The sequence below is a fragment of the Ascaphus truei genome, chromosome 3, assembly GCF_040206685.1.
Source record: "Ascaphus truei isolate aAscTru1 chromosome 3, aAscTru1.hap1, whole genome shotgun sequence".
In the NCBI taxonomy this organism is placed as follows: Eukaryota; Metazoa; Chordata; class Amphibia; order Anura; family Ascaphidae; genus Ascaphus; species Ascaphus truei.
In genome coordinates this window covers 103,194,619-103,214,046 of record NC_134485.1, presented here as the reverse complement: position 1 = coordinate 103,214,046, position 19,428 = coordinate 103,194,619, and the positions used below count along the sequence as shown (strand labels likewise).

The following is a 19,428-nucleotide window of genomic DNA, read 5'->3' as shown; positions in this document are numbered from 1 at the left end:
GGGTAAGCACATCTGGAGAGAACCTGTTAGTTTTCAACTTTCTGTACCCCGGCTTTGGTATCAGAGAAACAACATCTTTCCGAGTATTGGGGTTCAGCAATGACAAAAAAACTCATGCATTTAACCAGGAGCAACGTTTGCTAGCTGAGGTTGGGAAATTCTGGACTGGGATCTATTTTCAGCTTTGCTTGCAAGCCAAGAGCTGCTTAATATTGCTGTCATTATGCAAGACTCAACATATTTGATGTTTGGGGGAAACATTTCGCAATCTTTCCTCCAGCAGACATAACACTCAAATGACCTAAGGGAACATATCGTCGTCGTAGAGGTAAAAGTCATTAACTACACTCTTTTTGAGTACGGCGGAAAAGGCGATTAAATGTTCTTTTTGACAGGAAAAAATTCTGTATTTAAAAAAAAAAAAAAAAAGGTATTTTGATATGTTCTGAAGATTGGGTGTCTTTAATGTGTTTTTCAATAGAAATATAATGAAATTCCAAGTCAGGAAGTGCATGTTAGTGCGTTTTTGCCACAAATGCACTTAAGGACTTTTACCTCTCCAACGATGACGACGACATACGTTTTGTAAAATAATATACACTCCCAAATCTGAAGTCTAACACATGCATGTACTCCAAGATAAAACCTTCACAGGCCCTGGTAACGCAACATTATTGTTTTTTGTCTAGACAACTATTGAAGTCACTAGAAATGTCTTTAACATAAGAGCAACCAGTCGAGAGAATACAAGAGAATTGGATAGATAGGCCACCTCTTACAATCTTGTATTCTCTAAAACACTTGTAATTGCGTAGAATTGCAGTAACCCCACACTGAAATGAAACCTACAAGAATGCATTAATAACTCAATGCTCCTTTAACATTCTTGCATAGAACTCAAGGGTGATGCTTGCATAGAATATAACATAACAATACAGTTCAAGAAAACAGTCCCATTTTGTGTAAAGCATTTCACAAAATATCAGGTAGCAACCACTGGACCGAAATACTATGGAAAATGTAATTTAGTTCAATTGCATATATGATATGAAAGAACATTTAATTAAGAGTCAATTTAGAGACATATGCTAATTTATGTGGAGCAGCTTCAGCGATTTCATTTTCCATTTCCAAAATAGGAGCAGCTGCAAAAATTGTCAAACATAAAAAAAAACAGAAAGCATATCAATTAAGATAGGAACTGGTTCGCAGGAAGAACGAGATGGTTATTATCAAGGAATGGACCAGTCAGTAAAGGTGCTGGCTGAGAACAATGACACACTTTGAAGGAGGAGAGTCTGCCTGGTTCAAACCCCGGTGCTCCTCCTGACCTGGGCACGTCACTTTTTCTACCTGTGCCTCAGACACCAACTCATTGAGCCTGCAACGTGCAACGTACAAGGTCAATGCTACACAGCAAACATATTATTAGTGGTTATTCTTACTTGAATGAGTTGTTTTAGTTCAAGTAAGATAGCAGTTGATAAATACAAATTTAATTTTACCCCAGATTTAAATCAAATGCCAGTCGAGCGTCTCTACCAGTTACAGATTAATCCCGTAATCGCCAGTCGGAAAGCTCTGCCTCTGTCTTTACATTTTCCACCTGTGGCTACTATGGTCCTACACGGGTTATTTAGATGATGTCCTACTAACAGCCATCACAGATAGAGAAAGATTAACCTGGTTAAAACTGTAGTAATGTCTGAATGAGCATTAATGGGTTTTAGGCACAGCATGTAGAGGGGCGGCATTAGGCTGGCAGCGTTAGAGATTACTGTGCAAGTTATGGGTAGTGGCATTGGAGGGCTCCTCAAATATATGAAAGGGTACGCATGACCATGTGAAAAAGTACAGTGAAAAGTTTTCAGGCTTCTGAAGATAACCTCCATGCACCTCCTGACCTGTCCTGCAATATATATATATATATATATATATATATATATATATATTGCTATGTTTTTTTATTTCCTCGTAAAAAGGGATTATTTTGTGGCATTTCCTGCACCCCCAAAAAAAAGCCTGCTAACCACTTGATGGCAGACTCCTCTCTGCGGGCTGTATGACAATGACCATTTTTGGTCAAGATAAGAATGGCCAATAACTGATCCCTCTTGTGCGAAGAAATAAAACATAGGAAAAGAACTGTATTCATGTATTGTACGTTTTTTTCAGGGAAGTTGCACGCTTTTTTCTGAGGTCACATTCCCAGAAGCACTTCTGTGGGTTTTATCAAATACTATGTCTTGGGTTTGGGGGATTTTGGAAACAAATAATTGGGCTGCAAATGCCAGCGGAAAATGTGGTGTCTTCTCGCCCCTCCTCAACTTGGATGTCTGCGGCGCTAGCTATTTCCAGTGAAACACACAAACCGTTTTGCATGTTTTTCTTGTTTCCAGTCATTCTATAAGGACATGTCATGAGTACCCAGTCACACATTGAGTGACCCCCGCCAAAGCCACAGGCAAGATGGGCAGAAGCCGAAACCCGCCATTAGCTTTGCAATTGGAGCTGGGGAGAGGCCGTGGAGAAAGAATAACCTAATACTTTATTTACAGATGCCATGAAGATCCTTTCCAGCCGTTTCTGAGCGTCCTCTGCCGGTGTCCACTGGGAAACTGCACAGACGGCCTAAAGGTCAAATTTGCATTAGTATTTGGTGCATATACTGATTCTAACATCCCATTTTACCATTATGCTTCCTGTCAGCGGGTACATAACACAGACCCGTATTACAACTTGTCTTTCGGCAGCTACCCATCTGTACTGTATAGAGTTGTAATTCATTATTCTGACATACCACTGACCGACAGTCAGGGGAACCAATGGAAAAAGAAATAAAGCAGAAGCACACAGTATCATATATTGTACATTTGTAAACCATTTTGTACCACTGATGTTTTGGTTGGCAATATAAAGAATATGAGCAGCAACACCCTCCCATAACAGGATTTACATCCCATAGCATATATGCGCAGAGAATGAAGCTGGAGCGGCCCACTGATTTATCTACACCCCAAAACTGAACATCATGCAAATTGCTTATGGTGAAGACCTGTTCAATTACAACTAAGGTGATCAATAATGAGTATCTCGCATTTCTTTAAGATTGGCATGTCTATTAAGTTGTACTAATGAAAAAGGTGGGTATAAGCGGCACACCACGGCTGCTAATAAAAATTAAAGAGTATTTGGTGTTTGGTCTGAAGAAAGGACAGTAGGTCCTGAAACGTCACTGTGCTCACTAGCTCTGATGTATTGAATACAAATAGAAGTTGTTTGGACTCTATCCTAGTCTTTTGTGCGCTTCTTCTAACCTACCTTCTATACCATGTCTATGAAGTTAAAATAAAATAAAAAAGTGCTGGATTTCCATTGGAAAGTACACATCACTCCTGAAAGTTTCTTGCATCGCATGTAGTAAGCCAAGTGTAGTAAAAGGCTCAACTGAGAGGTACAGAAAAACAGTGTTTCATTACTACTGTAAGTGCCCTTTTTGGAGACGGAAAGTCAAACTCAAGGGTCTGATGCTGGGCTCCATAAGTTCATTCCTCAAGAGCAACTTTTCAAGATTTCTCTAAATGACACTTAATTAACCTCTTGCTATCACTAGGACATATTGATTCGGTATGTGTTGTCCTGTAAACTTGGCCTGTTTGCTCTTGAGGACTGAACTTGGCAAACCCGGGTCTACTCTATCAGTTGTATTTACTACCATTGCTTATGAAGCTCACTGTGTGATGCTCACTACAGAGCAGTTACATGGAGAAAGATTGCAACACACACCCTTATTCAGTAACCTGGGATATATCACACGGAAAGCCCCATTGATTTCAATGTACATCGCCGTTTACTGAATAAGGGCCAGAGTCTGTAAGATAAGAATCACTCTGCCATGCTAGTGCCCCATCTAACAAGAAATCAAACGGCCCCACAGTAAGTTAACAAAAGGGGGATAATGTGCACCATAGTTGGACACTCCTTTGAGCTTCTTATGACAACAATGGCCATGTTTCCTTAGCAGTGCTGAACCGTACAGCACCTTATAGTCCCACACACTTCAATGAGCTGCAAGATGTCTTACAGCGTATCCCCAAGTAATCTGAAACTTCACATTCATGTATCTATAGGCAAAGACTGCATGAAAGTTTAAAAACGGGAGGATTTATTGGACTATAAGTAGAGTAACACGGAAAAGCTCTGTTAGGACAACACAAGAGGAGCACGTTGTTCCAAAGTCCAGCTCACTATATAACAGTGGAAAGATGCTTTGAAAACAGAGAGCACCGATGGACATTATGGAGCAGAGCACCGATGGACATTATGGAGCAGAGCACCGATGGACATTATGGAGCAGAGCACCGATGGACATTATGGAGCAGAGCACCGATGGACATTATGGAGCAGAGCACCGATGGACATTATGGAGCAGAGCACCGATGGACATTATGGAGCACAGCACCAATGGACATTATGGAGCAGAGCACCAATGGACATTATGGAGCAGAGCACCGATGGACATTATGGAGCAGAGCACCGATGGACATTATGGAGCACAGCACCAATGGACATTATGGAGCAGAGCACTGATGGACATTATGGAGCACAGCACCAATGGACATTATGGAGCAGAGCACTGATGGACATTATGGAGCAGAGCACAGTGGGATACTCTTATATGTTCCGCACAATTTGTATTCTCAAGTATTAAAACTTCATTTAGCTCAGTTAAACTAGAACATTGCCCATTGCAGCTGAAAATAAGCGCTACATATTTACTTAAGAGGTACCAAAGTTTTAAAATAACTCTTTAAATCAGTGCTGTGTTAATTGTAACTATTTACAGTTCATTGTTCTGCAAACACTTTTCACATTTTTAGAACAATTTTAGAATTGTATTACAGTATATTTATATCCTGAACTAATATCATATTTCATATATCATTTATTTATATAATACTATATTGGATAGCTAATGCAAGGTACATACAGTATGTTGTATTTTCAATTATTAATTACAAAAAAAACATACAATGAACAATAATGCAATTATCTTACCCCCCTGTAACTCTATTTCACCTCAGCAAAACATGTCGAGTGGAACGATCAAAAAACATGCGTTTCTGCTACTATTTTAGTAACACCACTTTCACCTTGTAAAGAAGGATTTGTACACGTAACTCCATCTGTGTTCTACAAACCGGTTGTTTAAAACCGCTTTTAAATATATTTTCTTAACAGAAAAAAATCAGGGGGGCTTAAAAGTATAGTAATAATGAAAAAATAAAAAAAATGACTTATTCTGTTTCCGTGATGATGCCATCAAGGGGGAAAACAAGGTATTATTTGTAACAGCAAAAAAAAAAAAACAATACTGTCGCATTTTTGCAGGAACAAATGGTCAACACTCTGGGGAGTAAGAGTGAAATTTGTGTCACCAGTAGCCAAAAACACACCTGTCCTGAGTGAGGGCCCTCCTGTTCCCCAATGACAAGAGTTGGCAGGTGCTTCTGAGTTCTGGTGGGTAGAGGTCCCTTCAAACAAGGCTGGGGAGGGGTGGGAAAATAATTGGGAGCATTGGATAAAAGACCAATTAAACCATACCAAGATTAAACACTGCAAACAGGCATGCACATTCCTGTTATGTAGACACTTAATTTCTTTTACAAGAAATTATTTTTGCAACAGGAAACCACTTTTCTCAAGAAATAGGGAACATTGAATACACATTTTCGATACACCAACATGTAAAGCCACTCTGGTGGAAAGCTGAAAATATGGTCCTAAACAATACCATTAGACAATAGAAAACTGTTGAAAGACTCCGCTTATTATACAACGTCGTATGCAAGAGTGCCATGTCTAGAAAGTTAATTATCCAGGTGGTTGTTGTTGTTTCATACATGACTGAAATATCAAATGAAAAATATGCAAGAAGCAAAAAGTCATGCTGAAAGTGTTTAACCCTGTGCTCTATAATAAAAGCCCTGTATGAGTCACCATGCTGCATTTATCCCAATTACATCTACTGACTCACAAGAGAAGATCAAAATAAGCCACTGTTCAATTTAAAAATAACACACTGCAATCAACATGGGTTTCATGCATAGTTAGAATGGCCATCGAAAGTCCCAAAACAGGAGCTGTGGTGTTTCAGGTGCACATGCATCAAAGTCGGGGTTATATTTTCACACAGAGAAAGAAATACCTCTGTTAAATCTCGTATAGGAGGTTTCGGTGTGGACATGTTGGATAATTCTGGGTTTGCATCTTTTCTGGGTGCCATGATTTGCTCATTGATGGTCTTCTCTACCACTGGAGAAGGAGAGATTGACTTCTCTGGTATTTTTTCAGCAGGGGAAACTGGAGAAGCCACTTTCTCTGACTTTTCCTCTCTCTTCTCCGGTGGCTTAAAACGTGGTCTGTGTTCCTTCGTTTTTCCTCTAGACATAAGACTGGCGAGACCTACTGAAATGTCGTCCTTGGGTTTCTCTTTCTTTGGTGTAGATGGGGTTTGGGATATAGAGGGAGAGGTTGGTGCCCGACTTCTCTCCCCAGTTCGGGCATCTGAGCTCTTCCCAGGAGACACCACTGCCTCCTTCTTGCCTCCTGCATCGTCCTGTGGAATGACCTTCCTCACCAACTTCTTTACCACCTTCACAACTTTCTTTTTATTGACTCCCCCGGATTCATCAGGCAGAGGCTCAGTGCGAACTGTTCTTGCACCTTCTTTTCCATACATGATGCTGGCAGACTTGTCCCACTTTGCATCACCATTCAGCACTGGTTCTGGACTGGCCACTCTTTCAGAACTTTGCACCCGTTCTGGGCTCTTTATTCTCAATGCGTTTTGCCTTTGTTCTGGACTCTGAACTCTTAGGGGCCTTTGGATTGGTTCAGGACTTTTTGCTCTCAATGGGTTTTGAAGCAGTTGCGAACTCCTTGGAGATGTGGGTTTATTTACGATTTGTTCCCCCTCACTCACTGTTTCTGTATTTTCAGACTACATTTTAAAGATATAAATATGGTAAGGAAGGGAAATTGAATGCTGTAGAGGGTATCATTTTTACAGCAAATTAAACCGGTCCTATGTTCAAAAACAAAATTCTATGGTCTTTCTCTAGCTAATAATTTTTACCAAACAATCCAGTAGGACCAAGATTATAAGAACATGTGGGTATCGGCATAAAATCACTGGTGTCCACATTCGCTCCCAGAGTCAGGAGGCTTTGCTTTGAGATCATAGAGCATAAGAAATACTCCGGGCTTACAAGAATACAATGTTCCGCGCCAACACACAATATTCAGTTAACGTTGCTACGGACTGTCTCATTGAGCTATTCCAATTCCCTTTCCCAGGGAAATCGGAGAACTACATTAACAAGGATCACCATAAAACAAGGAGCATTACATCCCTGCCTTGGACAGACCCTGCACCTCCCACTATAGATGTATGGCCCGGGGGAAGGAGGTTGGGGGAGAGGAAGAGAGGGAGAGAGAGAGATGCGGGACAGTGAGGGGGAAGAAAAGGGAGTGTGAGGGAGGAAGAGCATGAGAGGGAGGGTCAGAGAGGAAAGGGGGAGAGTAAGGAGAGTGAGGGAGGGGAAGGAGAGTGAGGGAGGGGGAGGAGAGTGAGGGAGGGGGAGGAGAGTGAGGGAGGGGGTGTAGAGTGAGGGAGGGGGAGGAGAGGGAGGGAGTGCCTGGTTGTCTGTAATACTAACTATACAATTCCTTTGATACAATATAAAAAGTGGAGTGTTTAATACTTGATTATACAAACATCTAATGTTACCATACCACTGAATTATTACAAAACTAGTACTCAAGAAGATTTCCATTATACAGCCAGTGTAAAAAAAGCAAGGGACCCAGACAAATTGCTCCATACACTTTTTAATCCTAATTATACCTGCTAATCCAACATTCATGCCGAACATATATTGCATTAACTATAAGACATCCTACTGTAGTATTGCTAAAATACCATTATAACATCAGTAAACACTAATAATTGTATATTAATGCACTTCACACTCAGTGTGGTGTGCGATCCTACGAAGAGTACAACTACAATTATTATATTTTTACCAAGCAATAATACTAATAATAACAACTTTATTTATATAGCGCTTTCTTCCAATGGGACTCAAAGCGCTTCACAGTTACAAAAGGGAAAAGGGGGGAAAAGAAGAAAACATTTTGGGTTATAAACAAGCCCAAACACACGGAAAGATACAATACAGGATGGGACGGTACTGTAGCTATTAAATGCCAGACAGGTTTGTGGTTCATGAATTAAATGCCTGTGTACACAGGTAAGAGCTGCACTTCTTTATAAACCAGAATTACAGCCTACAAAATAAGGAACAAGACCACTATTTCAGTGTTATTTTAAATGGCACTAGGATTAATGCAAATAGTGCAGATGCCTATAAAGGCTGTGCATGCGTTCCATTCATTCTCTGGCCCTGTGACAATGACTGTAGCACCTGCAATCTAATCTGGCAGAGATAAGGCTGACTGCAGTGCAGTGCTGCTGGAGAGTCCTGCTAAACACCCTGCACCAAGTTCCAACGGAACTGAAGCAACGGGATAGCTATATAACTCTGACACAAATAAGCATAGCTATAATATTGCCACAATCTAAACCTGGGCCAAGGGATGCCATTCACAGCTGTAACCATCTCATTAAACAGAAGGAAACACTTGCTCAAGACTTCCATTGGCTCCAGAATCTTCATATCACCCCACCCTGCCCTGCAATGTCAACTACAAGAAGTAATGCGCAGACTATCAAATTGTTTTGATCAATGCCATGTTTGCTACTATCCCAATGCAATTGTTCTGAAGCATGCTAGAAATAAAACTAACACATACCTTTCTGAAGGTCCAATATTTTAGCACTGTCACTATGAAACAAAACCCTGCAGCCCGCCCCTGAGAGTAAGCTGGTCTTTAGACTGAATAGATACAGTAGCTGCAGGGGAGGAGGGAGTGGGCAGTTCAGCCACGTCTTTGCTGAAAGGTTTCGGATAGCAACGGGCTGGAGCTGTTCTGCAGCAGTCTGCAATGGGATGGGTGCTCCAATCTCAAGCAAAAGGTGCTGACATAACATTGCCCAGATCCCTAGTTACCCAATAATTTATGCAATACACCAATGCTTTAGAAACCGTTATCATTAAGCATTTGCTCTGTTCCAGCCTTAAAATAAACTTGCTGTTGTAGAGAGCAAAAATGAGTAGTGCTTGGAATTACAGCAATAATCAGAGATGCTGATATTATTTGATGACCCAATTCCTTCTACAGCCCTCAAAATATCAGCAGTAAAACCATTGCATTGTTCAAGGCTTCTTCTAATGGTTATTCTATATACAAAAGTACTTCAAGTTGCAATCCACACTATTCACTTTTTTGTTTTAAACCCTCCCCGCACCTTATCTTTTACAGGATGGAAATTAGGGTGCGCCACGGAGCTGAAACGTGCTATTTCCAGGTCCGTGGACCTATAGGTTCCGGAGATATTTACTAGTTAAGTTACAGGGTGTACATCTCCCTCCAGGGCAAACAAAATGGCTGCCAAATCTCAGGGCCATGGGAAGCTGCAACATCATTGGGCGAATAGATACATCCCTTTAAAAATCAGGAAGTAACACCTGCACCGTCACCAGTAAGCATCTTGGGAATCAGAGAGTGCCCTAAACTGAAAATAGTGCCGTTCAGCTCTGGAGGGCACCTCTGTTCCAGTTCTGTAAAGAAAAAGGGGGATTAGTTAAGGGACTTGCTTCCTCAAGTTATGAACTGATGCTCACAGCAACAACAACAACAAAAAGAAAAGAAGGGAGCTCAACACCTTTAATGTACACAGGTAATAAAGCAGTCTTTGGGTTGAAGCAGCAATGGGAAGGGGATCTTTGTGAATATAGCAGAATATACTGACAACACAGTCAATGATTCAGTGGTACAGAACAGAACCGTGACCCTTTGTTACTGTTTCTTGAAAGCCCAGAGAAATGCCATGATCTCACAAACGGTCCCTGATATGAGAGGGAGATCCCCTTGAATTCATTATAGACTTTTATTTCACACCTCTGCTGAACACACAGTGACACTTACAGCTCCATCATCCTGGTTATCAGCCCCACCGTTGGTTCTCTTAGATGGTTTGTCTTCATCCTTAACCTAAAGTTTCAAATAAACAGGAGGAGGAAGTCACTTCTCACGGGTGAAAGAGCTGTAGAACGGCTTAAGCACAATAAGCCTATTTCACTGCCAGGAGAGCGTGGGTACAGTGCTATGCGATGGAGGTCCCAGTACAGGCCAAAGAAACCTAGAACTATTGTAGCATGAACTGTATAACATCACAGATGCAATTCTAGGGGAGGGATTTTGATACTTGGGTTACACCAACATAGCTGGACATTTTTGCATGGGGGGTGAGAATAGTACTATGCTCTTCCCAGCCATAAACACTCACTAATTCTCAGAGTAGACTCACATTAATGAAAAGCTACACTGGGTAATGGGGAATTTTGTAATACCATTTCGAAGGCTGCAATGTCCACCTACGTTTGACTTTGTAAGCAGAACTTGCGTTATCTTAGCAGCTCTCTTGGAATGTGCTATATGTCTGTGTGTGTGGTTATAAATACACAAACACGCATACTGTTACACGAAACACACAGTGTACATCAGTTGCATAGGTAAATGAAGCAGAAGTTAATGATAAATTAGATTGGGATTAGATGTAGGAAGATTCTCTCCGAGCCTTAAATCAGCCATTTAGATTTGTGTGCAATGCCACCCCATATGCATCAAATTTGCAAAGTACTCTAGAATTGTGCTGATTGAATTGGCCCTGGGAAACCCATGAGCAGTATAATCCTGGTCTTGTTGATATGGCACGGCCCTATTTGTAGTTTGTGTCTGAGACAAACACACAAAAAGCTACAAATATAACAGGAACCGGTGGGGTCCACCAGAGGGCAGGGGGGGGGGGGGAAACAGAGAGGTCGTGGATCAACTTTGGGGGAGCCCCAGTTGAATTAATAGTAAAAGTAAATAAAATACAATTTGTTGGGTAATTCTGCTTTAAGCAGAGTTCTACTTTGCAATAAAACATTTACAGACCGGTTTGGTTCTTTTGACGTCTCTTACAGAACGTCGGGCCATATTTACCAAGAGTGCCGAGCCGTAAAGCTCATTTTAGCGAATGAGACATAAAATGCCTTATGGCTTAAGCACCACTTAGTAAGTATGGCTTTCTTGTCTTAAATATAACTAATTCTGCAAAACACACAAAGTCACACACATGCTGAGCTCCAAAGGATGCAAGACTTCCCTTTTGCTCCCAGAATGCAAAGCGCGAGGAGAATGCCATGGGAGGGCAGTCATGAGCTGACGAGTCCTACACTGATTGGCTGAAGGAGAGAGACAGAGAGGTTCAGAAGTGTTGATGCAATCAAATTGGGAGCCTGCTGCTTCCTACAGATTAGGTCTTTCGTGGCAACCCTGGCGTACTGCCATGCAGCAATGGCGCTTGGCACACGGGGTAGACACTGCAAGGTACAAAAAAAATTAAGGTACAGGAAGGACAAAACATGTAGGGGAAAAAAAGGAATAGGTAAAGAAGCAAAAGCAAGTTAAAATAAACATTAGAATCAAACACAGGATTACACATTAGATTGAGTTTACTAGCAAATATTGTTGGACTTGTGTGTGTGTGTTTAGGTGTTGGACCAAATGAAATCTTTGACTCCATCAGGGATGGCCAAATCCAGTCCTCAAGGGCCACCAACAGATCAGGTTTTCAGGATATCCCTGCTACAGCACTGGTGACTCAATCGTTGACTGAGCCACTGATTGTGCTTCAGTACAGGTTGCTCAGACAACCTTCAGTGACCCTTGAGGACTGAAGGCAGCCACCCCTGGACTACATCATCATTAAAGGCGAAGGAAACGCCTTCCCTTTCTCATCATGAAATAATCAGCTCACTGGTCAGTGATAAGGAGAGTAGGGTTAAAATGTGAGCTCTATGACAATACCCAGTTACTGCATCTTGGGACACGGTGTACTGGGACATGACAGCTCTGCCCTGCAAACTCAAGTCCAAAATCTCTCTCTTACGCAGTCACTGAAGAACGTTAATATTCATCATCAAATAAAGATATAGCTGGTAGGGTTCTCCAGTATCAATAATGTTACAGGAGCTACTGATCAAGGTTATTTAAAAACTGCTGGGGTTTTTACATAGTATTTTAAGAAATATTTATTGCTGGCCATTCACAGCTTAAGTAATAAAACGTGCAAACCATTCTAAACACCCAATATCTTTTTTATAGGTGCATTCAACTCGCAGACGGTGTATAGGAACTGTGGCATCATGAATATGAAATGCTAGATAACTCCGGAATTGAAGTCACAATTCATCTTGTAAAGCTGGGAGTCATCAGTAGACTACGGAAACTCCATAGAACCCGATTAAATACGGTTTACAACCTGACCAACCAGAGCCTTTAAAAACGAAAAGCTGAATCTGCAACGGAGAGGGATTAAGTAAAGGAAATGTGACACTAAAGCAGCAGTACTTCTTGAGACAGAAGGGCAGACATGTCTAGTATTGTAGCCCAGGTCAAATAATTCATAGACAAGTTCAATCTATCTACTCAATCATAAAGAAACATTGGTTCTTTGTTTTCATGGTTTTTAACTTCTCTCTTCTTCCCTTGCAGCTTTATTTCCTCTAGATCAGGGGCGGCCAACTGCAGTCCTCAAGGGCCACCAACAGGTCAGGTTTCAAGGATATCCCTACTTCAGCGCAGGCGGCCAAATCAGTGGCTCAGTCAAAGACTGTGTTGGTGGCCCTTGAGGACTGGAGTTGGCCAGTCCTGTTCTAGGTGATACGGACACATAGCTAACATCACTGACTGGCCACACAAGAATGGGACCTGTTGCCAAGTGGTCGTGGGGACAGTATTCAGGGAAACAATTTCACTACAGGGTAACAAAATAGTGGTTACAGTTCATGGCATATATGGAAGAAAAATCAGTTATTGAGAATAAATAAAGAGCTGTCACTTTTAAAAGAAAGCAAACCTGCAAAAGGGTACACTCATCTACAATGTGCTAAAAACACTAAATGGATTAAGAACAACTGTTTACCACATTTCTGGCTCCTTTGGCAGTACATGGGTAATGTTTAGTATGTACATAATGAGCTTGAAGTGGCACATTTTGCCATTTCCCCTATTTTTGTGATTCCACGCTAAGGGCTCAGGTACAGTTTCAATGTAAATTGGATTCCGTGGACTAAGTAATTGAACCGCATATCAAGTGCTAAGCTTCCTACTACAGCAAACCTCCAATGCTCTAGGCACAAAAAAGAAAGCTACCTGCATTGAAGAAAGGATTAATTCTCACAACAATGGCACATGAAAGTTATTCGGGATTTGAATATATCCGTTAAAAAACATGTTTTTAAATACAAATTTGAGAGGAAAAAAATTACATCTTTTTAATGTATGAATGTACATTAATTATAGGTGATTTTAGGGGATTATAGGTGATTCAGGTGATTTTATTCAGACTAATCATAGCCCTGGAAACACCATTGTGCGGTTTTGGATTTCCAGCTATGGACCAAAACACCTATGCATTAATAAAGTGATACAGGTGCTTTACCCGTGTGAGTACTGGAGAATTGTACAGTACTGTATTATAATGTGTTACTGTAGTATGGGACAGCTAAGGCAAGCAGTTATTGTAATCAGACTGTTTTGAATGCCATGGAAAAGCTCAAGCACGCCTCACTTCTCGTCTCTCTATCCCAACAGAATGAGAGCTACAAGTCCAGGATCCACTCAGACCGACAATGATAACCTCCAGCCATATGTTGACCTTATTGTAAGGTCAGTTGCTGAAGACACACCTATAAAGTGGAACCTCTAGGGCAGGAGTGGCCATCTCCAGTCCCCAAGGGCCACCAACAGGCCAGGCTAAGGATAGCTCTGCTTTGGCACAGGTGGCTCAATCAGTGGTTCGGTCAATAACTGAGCCACCTGTGCTGAAGCAGCGGTAGCTTTAAAACCTGACCTGTTGATGACCCCTTGAGGTCTGGAGTTAGCCACCCCTGCTCTAGGGTCTCACTTCCAGGGTCTATAAACACTGCAGGGAACATTTAATAAAAGCTCCTAAGTATGTTACATCTATTTAAAAAAAAACTTGAACAAGAGAAAGTGTGTACACTATAAGATGAAAGCTAAAGAAAAATGACTGAAACATGCTTCATTTGTTTTTAGAGACTCAAATTGTAGAGACGGCTATGAAGAGCCCGCCATCTTGACAATTTGCCATGCAATTGAAAAAATATTTCATATCTGTCAATATTTGTGTCACGTATAAGCAGGCCTTGTGGGTTTCTACAACTTGTCCTTTCATTCCAATCGAATCAAGCTTTGCAATTACTTCTGCAGTCTTTGTTGAGTACAACTCACTCACTAATCTCTATGAAAAGCAGTATGTATTGTGCTATACACAGTTATATACAGAAATAGTTTATGGTCGGGGCGCTCAGAAATGGAACACAAAGACATCATTTATAGCAGGGTGCATGCTGGGCGATCTAGGTTCACCTCACCGAACCAAAATAAGTTGTTCGTTACACTCCAAGGTAGAAAACTAAATAAAAAAATACAAAATATCTGTCCAGTTAATGCATCACAAACAATAAAAAGAGCGACGTTTCAGGTCAACATGGCCCTTTGTCAAGCTTGACCCGAAACCCATATTATTGTTTATGTGATAAATGAAATGAACAGATTTGTCTATTTGTCTACCTTGGTGGCCTGCGGACAACTTGTTCCTGTCTGTATACACACATGCCTTTACAGTCAGACCAAGCAGGTCTGCTTCTATGATCTTTTCATCTCATCATCATATATGACCACCTGCTAGTAGCACTGGCACAGGTGCAGCTGCTGTGTGTTTGTGTCAATCAACGTTTCTTGAACTTCTTTCCCAGCGTGGAACCTTTCTTTCTCCCATTGCTCAGACTCCCCTTTAATTGATTAATATTTACATTTCGACATTTTTTTTTTTTATAGATCTATAAAACTAAAGAGAAGCCGAAAATGAAATAACTCCTTTCTAAATATCATTTTCAATGACGGCATTATCCCACAGGGCTCATAAACGTAATTGTAAACGCCGCCTTTTCTATTTTGCAAACGCGGTGACATTTATTTTTTTAGACAATTAAAACGCTAAAATCCCGTCCTTGTTGGTTTTCCCGTTGGGATCCTTTCGGGGTTCGATTGACCCAGCACCCTGGTGTGAATGTTCACGAGATCTCTGGTACAATGAGGACCACATGTCTGCGAGACACCTGGAGTCCCCATCCAAGGTGCAGACGCATAGGGGAACATATTGGACTAATAACACTGAAACATTAAATATGTTAAAACTAAATGATTGAAGCCTTTAAAAAAAAAAAAAAAAAAGTCTAACATCTTTTGTGAAGGTTTATTCTGAACGGGGCAGAGGAGATGATACATTTTGTTTGCTGTACTCCAATTGTATGATAATCAGATTCATACATATCCAATGCTTTTCACGTGACAAATTGGAAAAGGAGCAAGGTACAATTATTACAATTACAGTATGTCAAGGATAAACCTCAAATATATATTTTTTTAATGTACTTGTCAGATTTTTTACATTTAGCAATAGGTTGAACTTGAGAGATGTCTATTTTTCAACCTCATCTACTATGTAACTATGTATTAACTGCCTAGTTTTAACCTATTATTGTCATCATCTCAATCTGGTTGCATGCCTGACTGCTCCTTTGACGCTTAGGTGTGCTCCCTGCTTAAATATTTTATTTCATGCGCATCTTGGAAAAACATTTAAGTGATGCTAAGAAAAGGGCAGAAGCACCTTTAATAAGTCCCTCTAAAGCATTGGCCATAGTGCAGCCGCGCGACGGAGCGCAAGGAGTCGCACGCGCCTGTCGCCTGAGCGATCTGTGGACTCGGATGCGCTCGCGACGGGGAGGCGTGGCCGTGACGTCACCAAACTGGTTTGCGCCGATTGGCTCAAATGCTCACGCGACGCGGCCGTCATGCGAAAAATCACATCTTTTTGTCTCTTAAAAATCCTGCTTCCTCAAGCGCACTATGGCCAGACTGATAGTGACTGTATTTTGTTTGCGTCGCGCGCACTACGGCCGCAGCCTAACACAGGTAGCGCAGCACGGCCCCAATGCCATTTCCTTTGCTGTACATCACGCTTTATATTTTGTGTGCAAGGATAGCCAACTAAGGCAAGGCCTCGGCTGCTCATTCCAAAGGAGCAGCTCACGATTATTATCAGCCTGTTACGGCGTGTGTCAAGCTGTCCCAGATAAGCCGCCAAGCTCAGCTCAGCACAGTTGGAAGAGCTTTTCCCATCTACCAGTGCTGGCAATGTGGTGCAGAATTATTTAAGGCATATGGGGTCACAAAACCTAAACATATGTGTGGCTGTGTGCTGTGCAAAGAAAACACTCAAGAATCCACATGTCCAACACAAGCTCCCTCAGCCTGCTGCTGCCTCAGAAACGCTGCTATGCTGTATATATGTAAACTACAGATATCCATATTGTGAGAGGGGATATAAATAGATATAAATAGGACAACATTTCTGGGGGAGAGGCAAAGAGCTGAAGGACCGCGGCTGCAGGAGGTTTTCGGAACCTTTACTGTCAATCCCCGTTCTGCTTCCCAAAGTCGAGAACCACAATGCAAGGCGCGACTTCGGGAAGCAAAGTGGTGGCTTACAGCTCCTCTTCTGAAGATGCTCTGCCGCTGCCGCAGTCTTTCCTGCGCTGACCCATGTGGCGGAGAAGTGGCGTCTGCGGTAGGCCGGCACAGATATGTAACATTTCTCCATCTCTCTAAATGGGCCGCGTTTTAACTTCCGTTATAGCATGGCCGGGATTTTCCCTACTGCGTCAGCTTGTAAAGCTCATGAAAATGTGGAGCGCAACCAAATGCTTAAATTGCTTAATGCACATACAAACACCCTGCCCGCACATAATCATTCTTCAAAACACACACCAGGCGTGATCACCGAGAACTTGCTAGCACGGATCATCTTCCTATCAGTAAAACCCAGGACGAATTATCCGCCTGTACGATTAGAACAGGTGATTTTCCTAATGGCAGCCCTGATTAAAAGTCACACAATCCTCAGAAAAATTAACCCCTCTGTTGCCAGAGGAGCATGCCACTCAGCTAAGAGGTTAAATCTCCCAAAACTATAATAACCATTCATTTTGAAGTGTGTGAGACATTTATTTTACGCAAGCCCACAGAAATATGATCTCTGCGAAATACAGCCGGGGGTTAGGAAACAGAAGAACTGTCCTCCCTTCCTGTGTGTGTTTTTTTTTATTTAACACTTCATTTAAAAAAAAAAAAGGGGGGGTGGTTGTGTTTTTTTTTATAACACGAACAGAGACTAAATACTGTACATAAAAACTCTACAGATCTATAATCAGTTAAGTAAAAGTTAGTGGTATTTACCAAAGTAACCGACATAGCCCCAAATTACCATGTAAACAAACATTGGCTCATAGCCCTGTGATCACACTGGTGACTTCAGAATGCGGTTTGCTCTCGTCTTCCCCTCTTCATTCAATGTCACAAACACACAGCAATCCTGCCACTGGTGCTACAAATGTGCTTGTTTATGAACACGAAAACATGGAGGAACCTGCTTGGAATTTGACGCAGAGAAAATGCAAGCATTTTTTTTTCACATTTGTGGTACTGAAATAAGTTACTTCCAATAAACAGACAAGTATTTGATGACAATATTGCAATATACTAATAGAAAACAAAATGGTCCGACTACGGGTGACCAAAAATTATATTGCTACAATAGAGTTGAGCCACAAAATCAATGGCCATCTGACTGGTCAAAGATTTGAATGCACGTCTTCATAATGAGCTACAAAAACAGACTTCATAACGTCCATCGGGTTACATTTTCATTACGGAGTAACATTTAAATCATGAACATGTGAGGCACACAAGGACATTCTAAAGACATGCAAGAATAGCGCCACAGCACCCAAAGCAGCCCACACCAATGCGTTGTTGGCCACTTTGGATCTTAAGGGTCATACACTCAGCTGTTTCCATAAAATAAATAAAACCCGACAAAGATTCAAAAATAAATTAAAAAAGACGCACAAACAAACTTTAGATAAAAAGGTAAACAAAATGGCGGCTTCCTACCGTACATCAACGTGTGTCTTTATTATTTCAATATTTGACCAGTGGGCAGTTTAATGTAAATGTACCCGCATCCTGTCCCTGTGCCTGGCTTTGTGCAATGAGAAAAACATGTATTTACGGCTATGCAAATTAAGGTGTCTCCTGATTGTCCGGAGCTCAATTTTTCTGGTAGCTACTCACAGAAATATAGCTTGGCCTGCAGACACCTTTTTATCATTGATTCTGCTTAGCTTCCTCACTGCCATAACAGGCTGAAACACATTACTCTGCAATGCACCGCTGGGCCCTCCGGCATGGATACGCTTAAGACGTCCATGAATATTCCTAATAAGAAGGCGTTCACGGGAAGTTAAATAATCATTGCGAACAAATGGGTCGGGAAAAATTCAGCACATACGTTTAAGAGCCAGGGCTATGAATAGCCCACGCTTGCAACCTGGGCCCGATCAAGGACACCATGCTTGGTCTGCCAACTTCCAAAACAAAACAAAAAGAGTCAAGATCCAACCAAAAGCTTGTTAAAAAAAAAAAATTAACAAAAAAAGTCACAAAATCAGAAAACCCCCGAGATCGTCCTTAAAAGCGTTGTGGCCAGAAACAGCGTTTTTCACCTTACCCCAGCCTCGGACGAAGAGAACCTTAGAGAAGCAGAGCCAGGGCTGCACAGAGAGAAGGAGCCTTCCGGCAGGAAAGAGAGACGCACTGAAATCTGAGAGGTGGCCTATGAGTCGTTTTCCCTAACATGCAGCTACAGTCACAGGACAGCTGCAGTGATACAGGCTTCCTAAATATAGCCCAAGAATGTCAGGGGGGGACGACGACCAGCCAGAATGTGTCCTTACAGTTGCTGGGTCCCCTCAGCCTAGCCCACCTCAGCTTATCAGCGCACAGGAGAGAGTCCTTCTCTTGAGTTAGCTGCTGCTGCTGGAAAAATAAAAAAGCAAAAAAAAACAACGGCAAAGAGGAAGGAAATAGCTGGGGGGAAGGCAGCTGTTTTCACCTACTGTATCAAGACGCCTTGCCCCGGGCAGCGTGATGGGGTGAGGTGTCATTAAGCGGTGAATCAGCCAGTGTATGAGGGAAAAATTGTTAACTCATACACAGCCTGAGGTACCAGAAACACTTTGCTCTGCAATGCATCCGAGGTGA

The 19,428-nt window shown here is 41.7% G+C and overlaps 1 protein-coding gene across 18 annotated transcripts in view; it reads right to left on the bottom strand.

Annotated features, from left to right (window-relative positions):
- Nucleotides 1-19,029, bottom strand: part of MYO18A (myosin XVIIIA) — a 207,796-nt gene extending 188,767 nt beyond the window's left edge. For 6 of the 18 annotated variants that reach the window (XM_075594628.1, XM_075594630.1, XM_075594631.1 and 3 more), the window contains exons 1-6: nt 18,896-19,017; nt 11,341-11,417; nt 10,114-10,181; nt 6,209-7,003; nt 5,457-5,546; nt 2,557-2,631 (exon numbers count right to left, since the gene is read on the bottom strand). In XM_075594628.1, the coding sequence (XP_075450743.1) occupies nt 2,557-2,631; nt 5,457-5,546; nt 6,209-7,003; nt 10,114-10,181; nt 11,341-11,377 (1,065 nt within the window). In that variant the 5' untranslated portion in view covers nt 11,378-11,417; nt 18,896-19,017. Of the gene's footprint in view, nt 1-2,556; nt 2,632-5,456; nt 5,547-6,208; nt 7,004-10,113; nt 10,182-11,340; nt 11,556-18,895 lie in introns of all 18 variants that reach the window. The other 12 variants (XM_075594632.1, XM_075594636.1, XM_075594638.1 and 9 more) reach the window with 8 other exon arrangements.
- Nucleotides 19,030-19,428: the final 399 nt, after the last annotated feature.